The 22,489-nt window shown below is 44.5% G+C and overlaps 1 protein-coding gene across 2 annotated transcripts; it reads left to right on the top strand.

Moving 5' to 3' along the window:
- The first annotated feature begins 507 nt into the window (after positions 1–507).
- On the top strand, positions 508–16,769 carry BPGM (bisphosphoglycerate mutase). 2 transcript variants are annotated; one of them, XM_079993060.1, is made up of 4 exons: positions 508–634; positions 6,638–6,698; positions 10,475–11,130; positions 14,827–16,769. In XM_079993060.1, exons 2-4 carry the CDS (start codon positions 6,679–6,681, stop codon positions 15,006–15,008), a joined length of 858 nt encoding a protein of 285 aa, XP_079849186.1. In that variant the 5' UTR covers positions 508–634; positions 6,638–6,678; the 3' UTR covers positions 15,009–16,769. The 2 variants fall into 2 exon arrangements, with proteins under 2 accessions (XP_079849186.1, XP_079849185.1); XM_079993059.1 differs by having other exon boundaries at positions 540–691.
- The last annotated feature ends 5,720 nt before the right edge of the window (positions 16,770–22,489 follow it).

Below are 22,489 nucleotides of genomic sequence, written 5' to 3'. Positions count from 1 at the left end.
CTCTGAGCAGGCCTGACTACAGAAGAGCTGGAACACTGACCCCGCCCCCCCATAGTGTCCAAACTCTCAGTGTCTTCTTTGCTTAGGGGCCTCAATTATAAAGCCATTTAATAGAGCAAGTTTCAATGAGCGCAGCAAGGTTTACAGTACGCATGCGCAGACACGCGCTTGCACGTGCAGAACTGCAACAAAGGAACCCACACTAGCGTCCCAGCTAGGCCACCAACGCAACGCTCCAAAGACGGCCCACAACCGGCGAACCAGCTGCTTATTGGCTTCGAACCACGTCGATCATCGCTCTGCCCAATCCAGCCCCTCTTTCCTCCCGTGGCGTCACCTGGGAGTTGATGTCGCGCGTGTCGTTCCCGGTCACGTAGTCCACAGCCTCCCTCTCCGCTGTCGTCATCGCGGAGCTCTTCCTGACAGGCGGCCGTTCCGCTTCCTATCTGTGAGCGGCAACCCAAAGCTCCAATCGGGTGGGGAGGATCCGAGGGGGCTGGTGAAGTTCTTGCCCCTCCCACCAGCAAGACCCAGCCTGGAGCTGTTAGCAACTGTCTGCGGCCGCAGCTGCATCAGCACCATTTGCACGGGGGCTGGCTTTGCTTTCGGCGGTCTGGCTTTCTCTTTTGCCGAGGTAACTAGTGGTCAGAGCAATTTTCAGTATTCGCATGGGGATTTCAACCAGCCCAAAGTAATATAATGGAGAATAAATTACTAGTGCATGGCGGCAGTTTAGCCTTGTTTTGCTATGCACCCTTTTAATTTTAGTCTTGTGCTTGGATGTTGCTATTCTTGTTGTTGTTAACTATTATTAGTATTATTATTAATTATTAATAACTATTATTAACTATTGTTGTTAGCCGCCCTGAGCCCGGTCTTGGCTGGAGAGGGCGGGGTATAAATAAAAAAGTTGTTGTTGTTGTTGTTGTTGTTGTTGTTATTATTCTGCTCGCTTGCCTCGTCCTCTGAGTATTTCTCAAACTTGCGCGGGCGGCTCTTGTTGGACTATAACTCCCATTATCCTTAGCCTATGGTCGGGGGTTTGTGTGTGTGCTGGGAGTTGTAGTCCATCAACAGCTGGGTATCCAAGTTGGAGAAACACAGTCTGAGGTTTAAAAAGGGATGGTGCTTGGAGCTAGATTTTGGAGATTTGGTCTTTAGTCCAGTGACCATTGTCATGGATGAGATTCTTGCATTGTGGGGGGTGGGGCGAGGTCCGCTAGATGACCCTCAAGGGTCCCTTCCAGGCCCATGGTTCTATGAGCATAGGAAGCTGCTTTGCACTGAGCCAGGCCATAGGTCTAATCTAGCTCAGGGCTATCTGTGTACAGGATTGCACTGACTTGCAGCCGTGCAAGGTGCTGGTGTCAGGGGGGATTTATAGGTTGTTTCTGCTTGTGATCTGAGTCCGCCTTGGATCTCGGTATCCAGTGATGTATTTTTAAGTGCACATGTTGTGCCGTTTTTGGTTCAGTCGTAGAAACTGGTGTCAATATAGTTGGAAGTTATGAAGAACATTTTTGTGTGTGCAAAAGCACAAAAATTGGAGAAGGTATTTTAAAATAGATTTTTTTTTAAAAAAGAAAATTTTCAAAGCTGTGCTATCTGAGTAATATCAGCCAACACCTTGTAAATACTCCTTTACCAGGCTTTGCTTTTGTGCGTGTAACAGCAGCTGGATTCACAAACAATTAGAGTATTGCAATTAGGTGATCGTTCTGGGTTCTTCCTGCAGATTGCCTTTGATCAAACTGTTGTTTATGCTTTAAAGGCTCAAGAGTAGGACAGGCATTTGACCCCTTTTGGCTGGTAATCCCACCTGTTATGTAGGTCAATATGCAGCACGGGGGCTGGACTGAGTGTGGGGCTGCCAGATGGAAGAGGCCTGAACATTTTATAGCTCTGTAGGAGAGATAATTTTGCCATGCAGAGTGCTTAAATTCTCTTGCCTACACCATAAAAGGTGCAGGACCCCTGTCTAAGGCAGGGGCCAATGGTTAGAGTGTTAGACCAGGACTGGGAAGACCATTAAATTATTGGTCACTCCTAACCAGTTATTCCCTTTTTGCCTGGTTTACCACATGGGGTTATTGGCAGGATAAAATGAGGGATTCAGTGTCTGCTACCCTGAGCTATTTGGAGGAAGGGCAGGTTAACACAACTGTTAAAAGTACTGGAGCCCTGTTCTCCTTTGGACCTGGGTTGGGAGAAGGAATAGAGAGCAACATTTGGTTCAAAAATGCCAACAGATGATGACTGCATGTGCATCATCTCCAAGCCCCTTCCAAACCATCCTGCCCATATATTTGTAATAGTGAAGAAGCCTGTCTTGTTTGTACACTGATGTTCTTTGCAGAAACGGTTTATCCTGGATTGCCCCTGTGTTTTGTTCTCCAGGAGCCTCATGGGAACACTGGGATGTTCTCTTTTAACCTCTAGGACAGATCAGGTGACAGTGGTAACAAAAAGAACATTCTCGCCTGTGTGTGCTGCATTTTAACAGAACCAATTAGTTCTTGTTTTCTGTCCTCACTAGACAGTTAGATAACTACAGTACAGTAGTACTGGGTTGTTTCTGCAGCACTTTGAAAGCTTCTCTTTAGGATTTCCACCTTCTTTTCCCTTGAACAGCTACAGAGAAAGTAGGAATTCAATATCAGATTTTTGTTTTATCGATGTAGAGATGTAGTGATTCTTGAAACATCACTCGCTGTTTTTATTCTAAAGGCACGAGTTCCATGCCAGAAATATGGTGACAGATCTTATTCTGAGACTGAGCATGTGAGAGGTAGAGTTATCTGTCTGTAGCCCTAACCTTGTGCCCATTTTACAGCAGATAAAGCTTTACAGATTTTTTTTTTTTTTTGAGAAAAGCTCTTTATCTGCTCAATTTCTGCATAAAGGCACAGAAGCAGGACAACTGTAGCAGAATTAGGAGCCTAAATACAGTGCCTAAAGAGCTTCTCCAAAGAAATCTGTGTTTACTTGAACTTGAGAGGGGAAATGAAAATGGAAGCTATAGGGACCTGTCATGTTAAAGGTTAACCTTGTAGAGGAACTTGGCAGGTATGACTTCTATTAATATCACTGTGAGGCACTTAGTCAGCTGAAGGCGTTTGGATCCCCCCTCTGGGAGTTCATGGCAGAAAGAGTGATAGCGTACAGGTGACCATTCTGTTGCTTTCTGTATCATTCATCTGAGTGTTTTTCAAACTTGGGTCTCCAGCTGTTGCTGGACTACAGGTCCCATAATCCCTGGCCACTGGTCCTGCTAGCTAGGGATGATGGGAGTTGTAGTCCAACAACAGCTGGCGACCCAAGTTTGAGAAACACTGACCATTTGACCGAGTTGATATCCAGTGACTGCAAGTAAGCAAGTGGTAGCTTGGCTCACAGAACATAAGCAGAAATCAATAGCAAGATAAGTGTTTGCGTGTTAACATTGCTGGATGCCTCCGCCCGGGGTCCACATTGCCATGTAGCTGTGTGTGTTTGTCATCTCTTTCCCCTGCTCCATTTACTAGATTGCAAGTGCAATCCTATTCACGTCTACTAAGAAATAAGAATCACTAAGATTAATGGGGCTTGTTTCCAGATAAATGGGCATAGCATTGCAGCATAAATGCCCTCACCAAAAGCTGCTATTTGTCCTGCAAATATATGTAATATCATACAGGGACCCTATGGATACTGATAAATATTTTTTTGGAAGGCAAATACAGTGGTACCTCGGGTTACATACGTTTCAGGTTACATACGCTTCAGGTTACACACTCAGCTAACCCAGAAATAATGCTTCAGGTTAAGAACAGAAATCGGGCTTCGGCGGCGCTGCGGCAGCAGGAGGCCCCATTAGCTAAAGTGGTGCTTCAGTTTAAGAACAGTTTCAGGTTAAGAATAGACCTCCGGAATTAAGTACGAATTAAGTACTTAACCCGAGGTACCACTGTAGCAGGGAGGGGGGAGGTGATTTAAATTGTGGAAATAGTGTGTGTATGAGGAAGGTTTAAAAACTCTTTCCACTCCAATCCCACACCTGGCTGCCTTGATCTGAAGGGAAGAGTTGGAAGATCCTATTCTCAGATCTCCAAAATCCGTGTCTGAATGTGTAATCCCAGTTATTCCACCCACTCCCCATTGTGCAGATGGTGGTGGTGGATTAAGTCAGACCAGGAAGAAATACCCCATTTCTGGTTTATAGAAAATATTAGACTGCATGCCTCACCACTTCTGCTAAAACCAACCAGTAGTCTTCAGAGCCCAGAAGTGCTGCTTAATTTGGGAATAAATGGACTGAAACCTTAAGCCAATGACAATATACACGCAAATCTCATTTTGACGCAACTCAGATGTCTCTTAATGGGATGCCTGTTCAACAGTGGACAGACTTGGTTTGCTTTGCACTCTGGAGAAATTGTGGCCCTGCAGCTTGGCTTCACTGGGAACCGCATGTCACAGAGAGCGCTGTAATTTTTGCAGACAGCTGAAACCTAGCGTTGTTTGGTTAACCCCAAAGAGTATTGATTTATATCAGAATAATTATATACCAGTGTGGAATGGAATAAAGAAAGATCTGGAGGTGTGGGGACGAATGAAATTATCAATGTGGGGAAGGATGTCAACGATAAAGATGAGCGTGCTGCCAAAACTACTGTTTCTGTTTCAAACAATTCCAGTAATCAGAGGGACGGCTATTTTTAAGGAATGGCAAAGAACAATTTCAAGGTATATTTGGCAGGGTAAGAAGCCTAGAATTCAATTTAAGTTACTAACAGATGCGAAATAAAGAGGAGGCTTCGCCCTGCCAGACCTGAAATTATATTATGAAGCAGCTTGTCTCTGCTGGTTAAAGGAATGGATAAAACTAGATAATACGGAGTTGTTAGACTTAGAAGGATTTGATAATAGATTTGGGTGGCACACATATCTATGGTCTGGAAAGAAGAAAGGCCATGTAGGCTTTGAGAATCACATTTTCCGAAGATCGTTGAAAGAATTTTGGGATAGGTATAAAAACCTACTCGAGCCAAAAACTCCACACTGGTTGTCTCCATTAGAGGTTATAAGTGTTAAAAAAACTAATATGAGGAAAAATTGGGCTACATATGGAGAGTTAATTGTCAAGGAAGGGGGGAGATGGAAAATGGAAAATGAAACCTTATGAAGAGGTAAAAGAGTATGTGTACGACTGGTTGCATTACCTACAAACAAATGAAATGTTTAAGAAGGATTTTAAGGAGTACGGGTATGCAGAGAAAGAGTCGAAATTTCAAACAGAAATAATAAATAATGAATTTAAGATATTATCTAAAATGTATAAAATTTTGTTGGAATGGCATACCAAAGATGAAGAAGTTAAATCGGTTATGATAAAATGGGCCAGGGATTTTGGATATAATATACAAATGGATGATTGGATTAAATTATGGAATGAAAACATGAAATTTACTGCATGTACAGCGTTAAAAGAGAATATAATGAAAATGATGTATAGATGGTATATTACACCGGTAAAACTTGCAAAAATGTATAAAACATGTAAGAAATGTTGGAAATGTAAAGAAAAGGATGGCACTTTTTATCATATGTGGTGGGAATGTAAAAAAGTGAAGAGCTTCTGGGAACTGATATATAATGAACTGAAGAAGATGTTGAAATATACATTTGTTAAGAAACCAGAGGCTTTTCTTTTAGGAATTATAGGAAATGAAATAAATAGAAAGGACTGTAAACTTTTCCAATATGCAGTAACAGCGGAGAGAATACTACTGGCCCAGAATTGGAAACAAGAACAAGTACCAACATTAGAGGAGTGGAGAACAAAGTTGATGGACTATGCAGAACTGGATAAATTGACAGTTTATCGAGGACTGGAAAAAGTGGGTGGACTATTGGGAAGGTATAAGTGACAGAGAAATAACGTTAGTGGCATTTAAAGAAGCTCTGTAAAAGTCAAAGAAATATTGCAAAAAAGAAAAACAGGTCTCAAATGGTTTTCGAAAGGCAATAGCGAATTTAAGAACTGTGTATTTAAAAATCAAATTTGGATGATTGTCAGAGAGGTTGAGGGAAGTCCAAAATTGGAAAATCTGTTAAAGTTGAAATTGTGATGTGTTATATATTCTTTTTGTGGAAATTAATAAAAAATTATATTAAAAAAAAAAGAAACCTAGCGTTGGCCCAGCAGGAGGAACTGATGATGTAACAGGCCTTTCTCCCATCTCCATGCTGTTTGGGTATGAAAACTGGAAATCAAACAGGACTTGGGCTTTAAGCAAAGTTTGAACTTCAGAGTTCAGTTGCCTGACGTTTCTCAGGAAACAACACAGTTATCTATACTTATTATTTTTATGCAGTAGCAAGTAGATATTTTCTAGCCCCAACTCTATGATTCTAGTTATCATGTTGGGAAAGTTGTGGTTAGAATGCTTCTCCCTAACATGCCAGGTGCCAGAGTTCAAGGGTTCCTGTAATTTTGGTTTTGTTGTGTATGGAGGAGTATTCGCTCATCTGAACTCATAGCTCAGACACAGTTTTACCACCTCTGGGAATACTAATATTTGATTCTTCCCCCCTGACCCCGACCCTAACTTCAGTAGCTTTCATGGTGTTTTCTTTTTCTCTTTTAATATTGCAGCCTACCTATAAAGTCTTTTGCCTCATATTTGTGTAGGATGAATGCATTTGCAATGGATAAGGTGAGTTCAAATTGTTTTTATCTTTATCTTGTTTTAAAGCAGATTGTTGCATGATTATTTTTTATGTGCTCTTGTCTCCTGCCTTTGTAGCTTGGCAGGTGTCTGGGATGGGTTGGCCGAGCAAGCCATGATAAAGCAATGTGGTTGGATTTGGGCATAATGTCATACCACACTTAAATAGAGTTATGGTTTGTAAGCCAACAATAAACATAGATTAGCATCATGGGTTATTGGCAGAAAATAAACTAGGGTCAGCCCATTGAACTGGGTTCACATATTCAAACGAACCTCTGGTTAGGCTGGACCAGTGATGGTGTAGCGTTATGTGCAAACCAGGTCAGTGTCTGGATCATGCACCAGCTCCATTTTGATTGCTAGCACCAGTGGATGTGGCACCCTGCTTCTTTTGGGTTTGAATTTCCATTAGGTTTGAGGAGTCCTGTTATTCGAATGCTTCTTCAGTGTTACAATTCCAGTGGTGCAGTCAGAAGGTCTATTATGAAGAAACTGTAATCAGTGAAAGCTGAAGCTGAAGAAGTATGATTTATTAAAACCTGCACAAACCCAATGACTTATTGGTATATGAATTAAGCTGATTTATTGGGAATTAAGCTAGTTTATTTGGAAATGGTGGAGTCCTGCGGAGGTGCTAATGAGTCTCAAAGCAGCAGAAGAACAAGCACAAAAAAATGTCCTTGCTTAATAGCTGTATTTTTGAGATATGGAGAAAGAGGGTCACGCCCACTGACCCCTGGACCTTTCCCCAGCAATAGGTAAAGGTAAAGGGACCCCTGACCATTAGGTCCAGTCGCGGACGACTCTGGGGTTGCGGCGCTCATCTTGCTTTACTGGCTGAGGGAGCCGGCGTACAGCTTCCGGGTCATGTAGCCAGCATGTCTAAGCCGCTTCTGGCGAACCAGAGCAGTGCACGGAAACGCCACTTACCTTCCCACCTATTTATCTACTTGCACTTTGATGTGCTTTCGAACTGCTAGGTTGGCAGGAGCAGGGACCGAGCAACGGGAGCTTACCCCGTTGCAGGGATTCGAACCGCCGACCTTCTGATCGGCAAGTCCTAGGCTCTGTGGTTTAACCCACAGCGCCACCTGTGTCCCACTTCCCCCAGCAATAAACCAGCTTTGTTAGAAATACCCACTGTATTAGGGATATCCTAATATGGGCATGTTCTAGTCAAGGTATTGAGCCCTCTCCAGGCATTTAAAAAGAACAGATGAGGTCTCAAACTTAGGAGGGAGATGGGAGCATGGACAGTCCAAACGCACCAGGAGAGGTTGCTCCATAGGGTTGCTTGTTGCAAGATCGCCACCTGTTAAGTTGTATGTGCTTCAGAGCTCCGTTCGGACCTTCCTGCTCAGTGCGGGAGCAGGTGTGCGCACACATACACCACACAAACCTCCTCCACAGGTTGAACCTCAGATGTTCTTTTTGAACACTTGAAAAATGGCTACTGTGAGATGAAAATATGGCACTGCCTCTACATTTTTGAATCTTGGAACTGGCTTTGTTTCCCCATATCACACAGACCTTGTATGCTATCTCACTGTTCCCAGACAACTAGGTGCCACTTCTGCTGTGCTGTTGTATCATGTGATAGCTTCTGTGCGCCATAATGGCAGAGGCCAGGTCCCTGCTATGTCTGAATTGAATCCAGACATGTCTGCTGCCTTGCGGGATATCTTTGGGAGAAGGAAAGGCTAAGGAGTAAACCCTACGCAAATCTGAAGTGGAGTCCCAAAGATGTTTGGATGGCACTTTGTACGCCTCCTTCCAGCAACTCCTGCAGCCCAGCTGGTGCCAAATATATTGCTCTGCTGTCCTTTGGACCTCACCAGCCCAGGCTGCCCAGGCTTGCCCCCCAGGCAGGTCACTTGGGTGCTGCAAACACAGTGGTTTGACTTCACCCCCGGAGGCACACTCCATTGCCTCTCAAGACAGATGGGTGCCATCAACAAATGATTAGGCATGTTTAATACTGTAGCCTTTGAGATTTATATAATGTCCTGAATTGAGCTAGAGGCACATGATGGATTTGAGGGCACGGAGGTAGGGATCTTATTCAAAAGCAATATAGATAGCTGTGTTTGCTTGAATACACTTTTTTTGTGTGTGTGGAACCGGAAGAGAATCTAGGTAAGTTGTATAAGGATATAGCAATGGATTGTAAAATGTAATTGATATGTTCGTATTAGATTGTGGATTACCAGGGGTAAATAGAAATTACAGGGCGTGGGAGGATTGACTGGAAAGCAGATAAGGTGATCAGAATTTCATATGTGCAGGAGAAGGAATTTGATAGATCAGGAGATGCACATTGCTGGTTTCAATACGCAATCCTGCATTTGCCAATTTGAGGGCCGGGTTTCATTGGGTGTGTGTTGCAGGTATTGTTTGGCCGCAAGGAACTTTAATTGTGTCATCCTGGGTCATCTTCTGCAACAGGCACATTGAGCATGTTGTCGCTGATTGGGTGGAACAGCCTTCCCCAACCTGGTGCCCTCGGTTTTGGGCTGAGGGGAGTTGTAGACCAAAACATCTGGACAGCACTAAGAAACCAATAAGCCCCTCCCCCAAACACAGCTGAAGTTTCTGAACCATCTTCAGAGGCAGCCCTACATATGATGCATTGCAGTAATCAAACCTAGAGGTTACCAAAGCATAGACAACAGTGGTCAGGCTAACCCTGTCCACATAGGGGCACAACTGGGCCACCAGCTGAAGCTGGTGGGAGGCACTCTGCAGCAGCAAAGGACCCAGAAGTAACAACAACAACAACAACAATATATTATTTATACCCTGCCCATCTGGCTGGGTTTCCCTAGCCACCCTGGGCGGCTTCCAACAAAATATTAAAATACAGTAGTCCATCAAGCATTAATGGTTCCTACCTGGTGGAATGCTCTGTCCCACGAGACTATGTCCCTGCAGGACTTGATCTCCTTCCACAGGGCCTGTAAGACAGAGCTATTCCGCCTGGCCTTCAATTTGAATTAGCCTGATCCTCTGTTCCCTTTTCCCTTTCCTTTTCTAGGAAGAAACCCTTTCTGGGACCCCACATTTAAATTCTTCCCTGGTCTCCTTGCTGGCCCTAGTAGGACCAGCTTGGCCAGTTAGCCTTGTTGGTCATTTGATGTTTACTGATTGGGGGTTCCCCCCAAAAAAATGACCCCTGATTTTTTGAATTTTATTGATATTGATGCTGCATTTATGTTGTATTTTATGCTGTTTTTAAGTTGCATCTTTAATCAATGTTTTATATTTGCTGTTAGCTGCCCTGAGCCCAGTTTTTAAACCGGGAAGGGCAGGGTATAAATAAATAAAATATTATTATTATTTGTTATTATTAAAAGCTTCCCTAAATAGGGCTGCCTTCAGATGTCTTCTAAGTCTGGTAGTTGTTGTTCTCTTTGCATACCCTCTCCTTCAGAGGGAGTGTAACCCCATCAAGAGCAGGCAACATCCCAGCTACCCAGTCTAGCAAACCACCCACTAATCGTGCTTTTAGTACTAGTCTTCAGTTTACATGTAGCACTGGCTGAACGTATCAGTAATCGCCATTGCTGTGCTTGAACTGAGAGTGCAGCGGAGGGAAAACCCAATGTCCTTCTACATGTTACAGAATGGTGGATGAGCTGCCTTCATCTCTCATTGCTGAAAATCTAATCGGGCAACTCGTGACAAGATTCTGTGGGTCTCCAGGGTTCACCACAACACAGTGGCCCAAAGCGTTTGACCTATGTGTTCCTTCTCTTTATCAGATGGCCTATCATTAGATGCTACTCCTGTTGCAAACCCAAGGAAGTTGCAGCCAAAATGGCCAAGTACAAACTGATCCTCTTGAGGCACGGCGAAGGGGCCTGGAACAAAGAGAACCGCTTCTGCAGTTGGGTGGACCAGAAGCTGAGCAGCGATGGGATAAAAGAGGCTCAGAACTGCGGCAGGCACCTCAAAGCTCTTGGCATTGAGTTTGACCTTGTGTTTACATCCATCCTCAGCCGCTCTATTCAGACTGCCTGGCTTGTGCTGGAGCAGATGGGGCAGGAGTGGGTCACCACTGAATCTTCCTGGAGGCTGAATGAGCGGCACTACGGTGCCCTGATAGGCCTCAACAGGGCAGAGATGGCACTGAACCACGGCGAGGAGCAGGTGAAAAGGTGGAGGAGAAGCTATGACGTCACCCCGCCTCCCATCACCGAGTCCCACCTTTACTACCACGAAATCTACAACGACCGCAGGTATAAGCACTGCGACGTGCCGTTGGAGAAACTCCCGAGGGCAGAAAGCTTGAAAGAAGTGCTTGATAGACTCCTTCCCTATTGGAATGAGAGGATAGCTCCGGAGGTGAAGAGGGGCAAGACGGTTTTAATTTCTGCTCACGGGAACAGCACGCGCGCTTTGCTGAAACATTTGGAAGGTAATGTAGTGCCACTAATTTGTTCTAAATGTGGTATAAACATTGGGGACCATCCTGTCTTCTTTGGCTATTTGTTCAGGAATAAATTCTATCTCTCTGTTTCTCAAATTAAAAAGGGCACAGTTATACTATTAGTTTTATAGCAGTTTTAACTGTTGTGTCTTCTCTCGAAAAATCTTGAGACTCCTAGGTCAGCAAGCGTCCTGAGAATTCTCTGTTGGAGACCTCTCGTCTTCTTTGGAGGACTGCCTTACCCTGGTTCCATAGAGGGAAGGACTGCCTATTGCGTTTCTTTGTCCGTAGTGTGCATAAGTTCGTAGATCAGGGATGGGGAAATTTGTGGCCTTCAGAAGTTCCATTGGCTTTCGTCTGCATGGCCAACAATCAAGGGTGATTGGTTGTGGGAGTCCAACAGCCTTTGGAGGGCCACCGGTTCCTCATCCCTGCTTTAGAAAACAAAATACTGTATATGCTTCTTTAGCCTTGTGAGCTAGCTAGCCAGATGGCCATTGCTGACAATCTCTAGAGCATTCTCAAGTTTGCAGAGTTATTTGCAGTGATTCTTGCCCTTGCCATCTTCCCAGGAAATCTGTGGACCTAAGTTATGCGGCAGGAGGTTGTGTTGTGTGTGTCTTTTGTGATGTTCTGACAGCGAAGCATTTTCCCTCTGCCCCACTCTCATGGCCTGTTCAGAGAGGAAGCGCCCATAGCCCTGGTTATGACACAAATATGTTCACCCCTGCTTACCTTACCAGCGTTGTGCTGTTGCCTACTCTCCAGCGCAGTAGATGAATGGTGAAAACAACCGCTGGAGCTGATGCCATGTTTTCCTTTTGCGTGCGATATTTCCCCGTGACCGACTGACGAAAACGAAACGTTCGTATTTAGAAATGGCTTATTCAAACAGACCTCACAGGAACAAGGTTTCCCAATATCAAGCCTTTCCCAATATCAAACCTACCCATTGATTGCCAACAAAACACTCAGGGCTCATTCCTGCAGGTGTCAGCCAGTTCCTCAGAAGGCTGAGTGGGTGGACGTTGGTTGTTAATGCATCTAGGCCATTGCCAGACTTGGACAAGGCCTTTTCAGCAGAGGTGGCTCAAAGTCTAGAGGCCTCTATAAATCAAAGCGACATGTCCTCATGTACTCCTTTGGTCCCTGCCCAAGCTATAGGCTGTAATACCTGATCTGATATTAGGTAATGCTGCAGAAATAGGAGGTTGTTGTAAAAGTTGCACAGTTCACTTTGCTTGCTTGCTTCTGAGGCAGCCTACACTACTCTCAAACGTGACCTGTTGTCAGGAAGTTCTCCCCAAAGCTTAGCCGGCACCCCCATTCTTCTAATTTGAACCTATGGGCTTCATAGAATCGCAGAGCGGGAAAGGACCTCATGGCTCACCTAGTCCAATCCCCTGAAATGCAGGAATCTCATCAAAGTCATCTTTATCACCCTATGCTTACCAGAAAATATGGTATAAAGCAGAGGCCTTTCTGGACCAGTTGGGGGAGCAATTTTTGATAGGCCAGTGTCAACAGGGGGAGATTTCAGAGCAAGAATTGGTAGAGAAAGAGAAGAACAACTCAAGTGAGAAGGAAGTTAGACTTGCAGAGATTAACCAGTTAAAGTTTGTTGCTTAATTTTGGAGCTAGTAACTTATGGGACACGGGTGGCGCTGTGGGTTAAACCAGAGAGCCTAGGACTTGCAGATCAGAAGGTCAGCGGTTTGAATCCCCGCAATGGGGTGAGCTCCCATTACTCGGTCCCAGCTCCTGCCAACCTAGCAGTTCGAAAGCACGTCAAAGTGCAAGTAGATAAATAGGTACCGCTCCAGCGGGAAGGTAAACGGCGTTTCCGTGTGCTGCTCTGGTTCGCCAGGAGCGGCTTAGTCATGCTGGCCACATGACCCGGAAGCTGTATGCCGGCTCCCTTGGCCAATAAAGCGAGATGAGCGCCGCAACCCCAGAGTCGGCCATGACTGGACCTAATGGTCAGGGGTCCCTTTACCTTAACTTCTGTGAACTTACTTGCAAAGCTGATGCCTCCCCTTATTTTTGTGCTTTCCTTCCAAGAACCTTTTTCATCTGGAGCAGGTAGGGTGGGAATGGCAGAATGTTCCAAAAAGACCAAACCCAGGGCCAGTAAATGGTGTGTAATGTAGATGTGCCATTACATAGACATATGCTTCTCAGGTAGCTCAGTTGGTAGGGCACAAGACACTTAATCTCAGGGTCGTGTGTTCCAGCCCCACATTGGGCAAAAGATCCCTGCATTGCTGGGGGTTGGACCAGATGTGGTCTCTTCCAACTCTACAGTTCCATGATTCTATGATTTCCTGTTGCATCCAAGCAGGCGATGTGGACTTAATTGCTTTTGCTCAGCTTGGTGTGCTGAAAATTGCTGGGGCCGCAACCCAAAGAGAAATGGATGGACAAGTCGCACAAAAGGTCAACCGTCTTAGGTTACGAGTTGTGTAAAGTAACCAGACCCTGGCCTTAGTTGACATTCATGTTGTCCCTCCAGCGTGTCATCATAGAAGTTGCCCAGTACTGACTTTCAGTGTTTGGCTCACGCTTTTGAGGAGGCAAGGCAAGGCAGGAAAGAGTTCTAGGTTATCCAAGGCCCTTCAGTTTATTTATTTAGATATTTGTGAACTGCTATTCCATTAAAAAAGAAATCATAGCAAGGCAGTGTGCACCATAAAATAAAATAAAATACTACAGTAACATCCACAAAGGCTGGGTATTTAAAAAGAGATCACATTCAAAAGGCCTGTCAGAGCTGTCCAGGTTTCAAAAGATGTCAAAAGAAGACTCCTGTCAGGCTTATTGTCGGGCAAAGTGTCCTGCAGGACCTGCCATGCTAAACCTTTGGCCCCTGGTAAAGACCGAGCGACCCTCAGGGACTGCCAAAGTGCCCCATCCTCTTTCCCCGTCTCTTGAAACAAATCTGAAGTTGTTATCCTAGCACGAGAAACCTTTGGAAGTGCATCACTCAGTGATGCAATACTCTACCGAAGGAAAGGAGTGCTGTATTGGAAAGATGGGGATGCTTGTGTTTGGAACGGTAGGATGTCTACTCCCTATTCTAATTCCTGTCTGGAATGCTCTCCCCAGAAAGGCTCGCCTGGCGCCATCTTTACATGTCTTTAGACATCAGGCAAAAACATTTCCCTTTACCCAGGGCCTATGGGATAAATATTCTATGGCCTGTGAAAGTGTGGGGAAGTTTTGATGATTATTTTACTATTAAGCTGTCCATCATTATTTTTAATATGTTTTTATTATGATGTTCTGTAATGTGTTTTTAATGGGATCTTCTGAAAAAGTGTGGTATATAAATTGAAATAATGATGATGATAATAATAATAATAATAATAATAATAATAATAACGACCTACTGTTTTTTTAAAGAAAGCTCTGAATCTGGGGATTATGGTTCATCTGGAGGCAGGGACTGCCTCCCCTACCTCAGATGCTCATGATAGCGTCCCATTGTTCTGGGGAACAATCACGGGCAACCTATTATGCATCTTTCTGCATGAAATGAAGTATTCTGCCAGGTTATCTGATCTTCACCAGATTTTGAAAGTTTGGTAAATAGGATGCCACTTCATGGCAGCTTAGGCCCAAGAGCCTCCCATGAGCCGAGCGCAAGAGGCACATATAAACCTTCTGTTGTTTCCTCCTCTGCAGGCATCTCTGATGAGGACATAGTCAATGTGACTCTGCCCACTGGCGTCCCAGTTCTCCTGGAGCTTGACGAGGATCTACGCTCTCTTGGCCCACACCAGTTCATTGGTGACCAAGAGGCAATCCAAGCTGCCATCAAGAAAGTCGAAGATCAAGGCAAAGCCAAGCCCACACTTGAGAAATGAAAGACTGCTTATGCAAAATGCTCTCCCTTTTACCTCTTACCATGTGCAGGAAAAGGATAGTGCTTTGTGCTTGCCCTGTGAGAACTTGCTTAAGTTCCCAGTAAGTGGTAGATTTTTAGCATTTTAGCACACCATTTTTGGTTATTCCTTATTTCCTTCTAGCAGCTGTGTTGGATCCTGGTACAAGTAACAGTGAATTTTGTTACTTTTACAGATAGCTGTTGTTATAAACTTTCCATATCCTTTGTATAAGTCTTACACTATCGGAGAAGGCCAGAGCAAGAACCGGTATGCTGAATATATATATTCATCATTGTGATCAATGGAGAAAATGCTTTCTGATTTTAACCTAGGCCTCAAGTGATCTTTACAAGTTCTCAGGTTCACAGATGCTAAACAGTCACATAATTATTTAATTTAGAATACCTGCTCCCCCCCCCCCCCCCCGAATTTTTTCTCCCCACTGTTTGCAATTTCTGGTATAGCATTAATCTCTGTTAAACGGATTGGTGTGATTTTTGTTGCATGGCTGACTGTGTTGTTTTGAATAAAGCCCGTATGTTTTTACCGGCATCAAAATGCTCACATTGGCTGAATTTTCCCAAGTTTTACTTTTCATGTTGGAGAGGACCATTTAAAAAACAAATCCCAGTTAGACTTGACCCATATGCAATAATGAAGGATGGATATTAATGGTACCACTTCAAAATCTCATTATTATTTTTTAAAGATTTATATTCTAAATTTTGCTTTGGATGTCAGGATATAAGTTGTGCTCTAGGGAGAATAGGCAGTTTCCAACGAAGCATTGCACAAGGTTCATTCATAAAGGAGCTTCCTCTTCCAGCACACTCCCCGTGCCATCCTCAAATCTGCTCCTGAGGGTTAAGAAAACTTGGATAATATTTTTTTGGGGGGGAGCACACAAGCAGGAAGAGGAGATAGAGGGAAAATTCCATTGGACAGTCAGAAGTTCTTTTATTCCCAGGCCAGCATCTCCTATACATTGTACCCTGTAGGAATGCTGTAGGAACAGTTGTGGGGTTGATGGCATGTTAGTCCAAAAGACCTGAAGACTTACCAGCTTTGTGAAGGCTGAACTACTGGAACATATAAATGTAAACTCTGATGCTATCAAATAGAATGTTCTTGGGACAGCCAGGGCTGTGTTGAGTATTCAGTTTTTAAATAGTTCTGTATCACTTTTCCAGGTTCAAACAGAACATAGAATACTAATCTGTTTTATTTTATTATTTTTTTCAATTTTTTTTATTTTATAACACAAATAGAATACTAATCTGTTTTAAGTACAGAACTATGAAAAACAATCACAGTCAATTAACAAATAGAAGGAAGCTCAGAAAGGGGAAGGATCTACAGTCCCATTGATCAGCGCAACCAGTTGTTTAATTTCAGAATTTTCCTCTCTTCCGGGGTCATGACCTTCCAACAGGAAGGAGTGATAAAATAGCCACTGGTGCCCCCAATGCCCTACAACTTCCTCTCCAGAATCTAATAGACCCTTGCACTACATGAGACCCTCTGTCAGCATTTCTAAGCACAAATGCATTTGTTTATATATTTTAGAAACTTTGAAGACATTGCAAAGTTGTATCCTTGACAGGGTAGGGTTTCAGGGGAGAACTGTGGGGGGGAGATCTAAAATAATGTGCACTACTTGTTTGCTTATCCAAACTGAACTGCTTTTTTTGCACCTGTACAAGTGACAAATATAATTCAGTTTGCACATACAAAATGCTATCTCTGTGTGTATGTGTCTTTGTGAAACAAGCAAGCAGTTGTTACTACGGTAACTTCTTTCATTTGTTCCTTCCTTTTCTTCCATCTTGGAATCTGAAGCGGAGTTTGCAGGGTACCTCAGCGGTCTCCTATCCAAGCATTGATCATACCCTGTCCTGGTTGGTATTAGCAAGATTGTTGTATGATATGCCTTCAGATCAAATCCTGGTAATGACAAATATATGTAAGGGATGAAGTGAGGAGCAACGTTTTGTTAACAGGCCCCACTTGTGGTGGTATTTTATTTCTCACCAGAGTTTATTGCCCACTTTACTAAGGTAGCTTACAAATTAAACCTACGAAAAACGAATCACACCAGGCCTTGGAAAATGTAGTTTTCACCTAGCACCAAAAAGAAAGACCACACCAGGAGAGCTTCTCTGGTAAGAGAGTTCCAACATGTGGTGCCACCACTGAGAAGGCCTTGTCTGTGATCACGACTCATCTTAACAAGGGGTGGGCATATTATATGGGAGCAGGCAGTTCTTTAGGTAACTCTGGGCCTAATCACACATGTTTACATGACATACTGGCTTTAATTCAGGAGTGGGTAACTAATGGCTTTCTAGCTGTTATTGGACTACAGCCCTCGTTAGCCGCAGCTAGCTTGGCCACAATGGTCAGGAATGATGGGACCTATGCTCTGGCAATATCTGGGCAGGGCATAGGTTCCCTACTCCTACTTTAATTGCAAACACCCACACAAAATATTGCAATGGGAACTGTGGCCTGAGTATTGTTGAAACAGCGATTAGGGACAAATCTAGCGTGTGGCAGAGAATGCAGATTTGCTGGAAGGAGCACAAGAAGTCATAAAACAGCCAGAGCCGTTGCTCCGAAAGAGTGCTGTCCTATTTACAGCCATCACAATCACTTAGTGAATTACAAAAATATAAAGGAACAGCAGAGGGAGCTGTAGTGTTGGGATTGCTCTTTCTCCCACCAGCGAAAGGGAAAATGTTGCAACAGCCCAGGTGTCGACACAGAAGGGAGTGCATGGATGAAAACCGACAATCGCAAGTTTGCGCTTTTATTTATCATCCTACCCTTCACATCCTATTTTCTCTCCTCTTTCTAGGAAGTGTGGATGAGCTTACATAGAGATCTCAGGTAGTCTTCCATGCAGGCACTAATAAGGCCTGTTTGGTTGTAACAATATGGTAGCACCAGAAGCCAGCAGACCATTGCCTGGGGTTATGTTTTAAGAATATGAGAAGAGCCCTGGTGAATTAAAACAAAGACTCTGCCGTCTGGCATACTGTCCTCAGGCTGGCTAGCTAGATGCACTCTGGTCCTGCTTACGAGTTTCCCATAGGCAGCAGCACCCTCCCCACTTGGCAGTTTCCAACAACTGCCCTATGCTGCCTCTGACATGGGCGGTAGAACTCAGCCATCACAGCTAGTGGCCACTGATTGCCTCATCCACCACAAATTTGTCTAATCCTCTTAAAGCCATCCAAGTTTCTAGCCATCACTACATATTGCAGGAATCATATTGTTGGTTATTTGTATTTGCCTGGAAACCTAACCAAATATTTGTATGGTAATCTTTTCCACCCAGAGTTACCAAAATAAACCAATGATGCAAACCAGGGATGATTTTTAAAATTTCGCTTAAATATCAACTAGATTTTTATCCCAGTCTTCCTCCGAGGAATACAGGGGTGTGGGTGTGGGTGTGGGTGTGTGCCTGCGTGCATGTATGTGTCTGCCTATTCTCACAATAACCCTATAAGGTAGGTTAGGCAGAGAGTGTGACTGGCTAGCCAAAGGGCCTGCAGAAAACTTTGGAACTGTGTGGGTCTCCCGGACCCCAGGCTGTCCAATGTACCACACAACCATTCGCTTTGCAGGCCTAGATGAATGGGTCAGAACGAGTACTTTGGGAACTTGTTGTTTTGAATGGCTGGGTTAAAATTAGCATGGACCGATGTCCTCAGAGGAACTTTGGTAGCTGCTCTCCCAACTCTGCAAGTTCACCAAAGCCCAAGTAAAAGTGTGCCCCAAAGGCAGAGCAAGACATTTATTCAAGCAAAGGTTTTGCTGCCAGGGATGAGCAGAGGGTTGTTCAGTAGCACATTGAGGCTGTTGTTATATTAAGGATTCCCTTAAAGAAACTGAGCACAGGAGGGAAAAGTTGCCAATACGTACTGAACTGTAGCTATTGCTCTCCCATCCCACCTCTGATTTGAGCAATATATTTGGATGTTTTTATTTATTACCAGCCCAATCCTATGCATGTCCACTTAGAAGCAAGTCCCACTGTGGTCGGTGGGGCTTACTCACTGGAAAGTGCGCAGTATTGCAGCCTACATTTATATCCCGCCTGGTTGATCATCACTGACTAGAATCCCACTGCGTTGGGTATGTAATGTGGTTCTGTGTACATCCTCCAGGAGGCCTTCCTGTATATAAGTCCCACCACACAGAAAGGATGGATATTTTGCTGGTCTATTATGTGGGGAACTTTCATTATACCTTAAAAAACAAAAGCAAGACTTCAGTGTGGCCGGTTGACTTAATGTTCCAGTTGAAGATCTGCAGTCCCATTCCAGATTTCTATTTATGCTTCTCTGGTATTTATTGAGCGTATACTGTTTGTACAGTTGGCTTCCTTGTAAATTTCCATTTGTCTGGCACAGATACAGGCAAAGAAAAAAGAAAACATCCAAGGGATATCCTACTGGTGTGCTGCTTCTTCTTCATGGAAATGTACAACCAGGGTGTAACAACCAGGTATGAGCAGGGCCTAAGGTTATTGCAACCCACCCCCTTAATTTATTCCACTATTCTTGAGGATCCATCAATCACAATGAGACTTGTGCAGTTTACCTTCCTGAAAGACTGCTCCAACACTATATTTTTCAAAAGCCCTACAAGACTTTTTTAATATTAAAAAATAGTGCTGGTTTTCAGCTGTTAAGCAGGAAATATATCTTGAGTAATTGCTGCATTGATTTTAATGTGGACCAGAGCTCTTGAGATTGTCTGGGCCAATCCAATGAACAAACGAAGAAGTATTTGTGATGCCTACTGATAGTTTGGCTTATTTTGTTCTTCTCTGCCTCCTCCAAACTCCACTTAATTCCTAAAAACAAAATAAACACAAACTGAGAATAGAAGCACTGTAAAAGAAATATAAGGTACATACAGGATATAACCCTATGCTTCTGAGCCCGGTTCCGTTAAATGCAGCTTATTCTCAGGTAAGAGTGCATTGGCTTGCAGCCTTTGAAGAAAACCTAAGGGCCAGGGGTGCTGGGAGTTACAGTCTAAGGAATATCTAACAGGTTCCCCTCCCCTACATTAGACCTTTGCCTTTTCCATAGCCCCTGGGTCTTAATGGCCAAAAGAACAGCAAACCTATCAGGTCTGAGGGCTGATGTCAACAGGCATCTGAATAAAATGACCTTCCTTTGGGGAAGGTTCTCAGGCAGGGTGGAAGGAGAAAGAACTTGCCCATGTGAAGACCACCTGGTGGAAACCCTTACACATATGGTTATTAATTGTAAACTATATGCTGATCTCCATCAGCAATTTCTAGATCAACTCTGAATCCCCAAATGGAAACCAGAGTTGGAGGTCATACATTTTCTATTACTGGGGAATGATCAGGAGTTCACCAAGTTAGTGGCTAAATATCTCTATTTGTTTTTTTGTCATCGAAATACACTGCAGACGTATTCCCTGGAGACCTAGAGATGTGACGATTGACTGCTCTGCCTCCTTTCTTTTAGCAAATGTTTTGTGCCAATGGGCAAGTGGTAATTCTTTATTGATTTGTTTTGGATGTTTGTATGTGATGCCAATAAAAGGTTTGATGACGATGATGATGAATAAAATGACTAACACCCATTAAGTATATATCTTTTTAAGCCAGAGATGGAGAACCTGTAGATGTTGATGGACTCCATCTCCCATCATTCCCTGACGACTTGCCATGGTGGATGGGGATGACAGAAGTTGGAGTCCAACCACTCCTGGAGGACCCCAGAACCTGCTCTAAGCCTTGCTAGTGAGGGGTCCATCCATGATTGTGTGCAGGCACTTGCCTTACCCAACAACTCCAGCAGAGAAGGTTTCCCAGGTGCTGTTGCTCACTTGAGCTTCGCCACATCCTTTCCCCCTGTCCTCTCTGGCAGCAGCTGTTTCTCCCCGAGTGACTCAGCCGATTCCTTTCATCTGACAGCCAGTGGGAAACTGGCAGGAGAAGCATCTTGCATGTTGGTGGGAAGAGGAGAGCAAAGGAATGGGGCCCGGTGCTGAGTCGGCATCAGCAGGAACAGCTGGGAAGTCTATAACCAGAAAAGGGGTGCTGAATGGGCCCAGAAAGCAAGGGGAGACTAGCATAGAATAGCCAGAGCACGAGCCCTTCCTCTTGTTTCTCCTCCACATCCAACACCACCCCAGATCAGATCCTGCTAAGCTTGGCCTCTCTGTCCCTGATCCTGAAAATATTGCTCACTTATAGCAGGCTTACATGTTTATCTATGACCAGGCAACCTCGTATTTATTGGCATCACCTAGCAGACTTGACCCTGCAAGCAGGACCTGGCTGTAATAGTAAACTCTTGTGATTCACGGCACAAGATTCCCAACTAGCGTTCAGATGCACAGTGGAGGAAGAACATAGGCATTGTGTCTTGTAGCTGTTAACAGACATTTCCTCCGTGAATTTGTCTCTAATAACATAACAGATCTGGCACCAGCACGGTCCGCCATTTTGAACTGGCGCTCCAATCAGAACCAGGGAGCCACCGTTTAAGTTTCCCACACTGCCCCTGAACTAGTATTGATTTGAGTAATTGTGGATAATTTACAGGCCTCCGAGCACTTGGCTCAGCCAGGAAAGAGCTGCAGGATCCAGTGACAGAGGAGTTGGGGGTTAGAGGGGATTTTGCTCCTTGCATGTTCACATGGAGTGAAATGGGACTTATTACTTCCTTGTGGGGAGAGGTTGCATGTCATGGGCTAGCTGGATGCAGAGGAGTGGTAGGAGACAGCAGCTGGGGAATCTACCTAGGGGAACCCCCAGGGGAAGAAGTCGCCGAGCCAAGGAATTGAGGGTGAGACGATGACTAGTGGTCAGAGGGGGAAGGAGGAGGGGTCAGCAGCAGAAGAGGTGACAGGGTTTAGTGAACCAGAAGAAGCTGTGGCAGAGAGCAGTTCAGACTCTGAGGCTGAAGCAGAGGCTGGAGGGGAGGGGGCCCAAAAGGCAGAATGGAGGCAGGCTGCTGAAGAATCCAGGGAGTCTCTCCCTCCTGCTGCAAGCAGCTCCTCTCCTCCCTGGTCACCTAGTACTCACAGAGAAATGAAACGGGCACAGCATAGGGAGGTTGTACACAGACACAGCCTGAGAAAGACCTAGGAGAGGAGGAGTCCTAGTGGGCACTGGGAAGGCAGGGATCTTCAGTCCTTGCAACTCATTCATTGGGGCAAGACCTCCTGGAAAGTGTTGCTGAGACCCCCTAGGCAGGAGCTGTGTTTATTTTCCTTGAAGGGTTCACTTCACTGGCCTCGGGTGAGTCATTGCTTTGTTGATGACCTGCACCTAGCTCCAGCCCTGACACTGTAGCTCACTGGGAGAACATCTACCATTCATGCCAAATGCCACAGGTTCAGTCCTCGGCAACATCTCTTGGTAAGGCTGAGAATATTCCCGGCCGAAACCTTGTAAGTCA

This window comes from Podarcis cretensis, assembly GCF_951804945.1.
Source record: "Podarcis cretensis genome assembly, chromosome: 10".
NCBI classification, from domain to species: domain Eukaryota; kingdom Metazoa; phylum Chordata; class Lepidosauria; order Squamata; family Lacertidae; genus Podarcis; species Podarcis cretensis.
The sequence above is the reverse complement of the archived record's forward strand: the minus strand, read 5'-3'. Positions and strand labels throughout refer to the sequence as shown.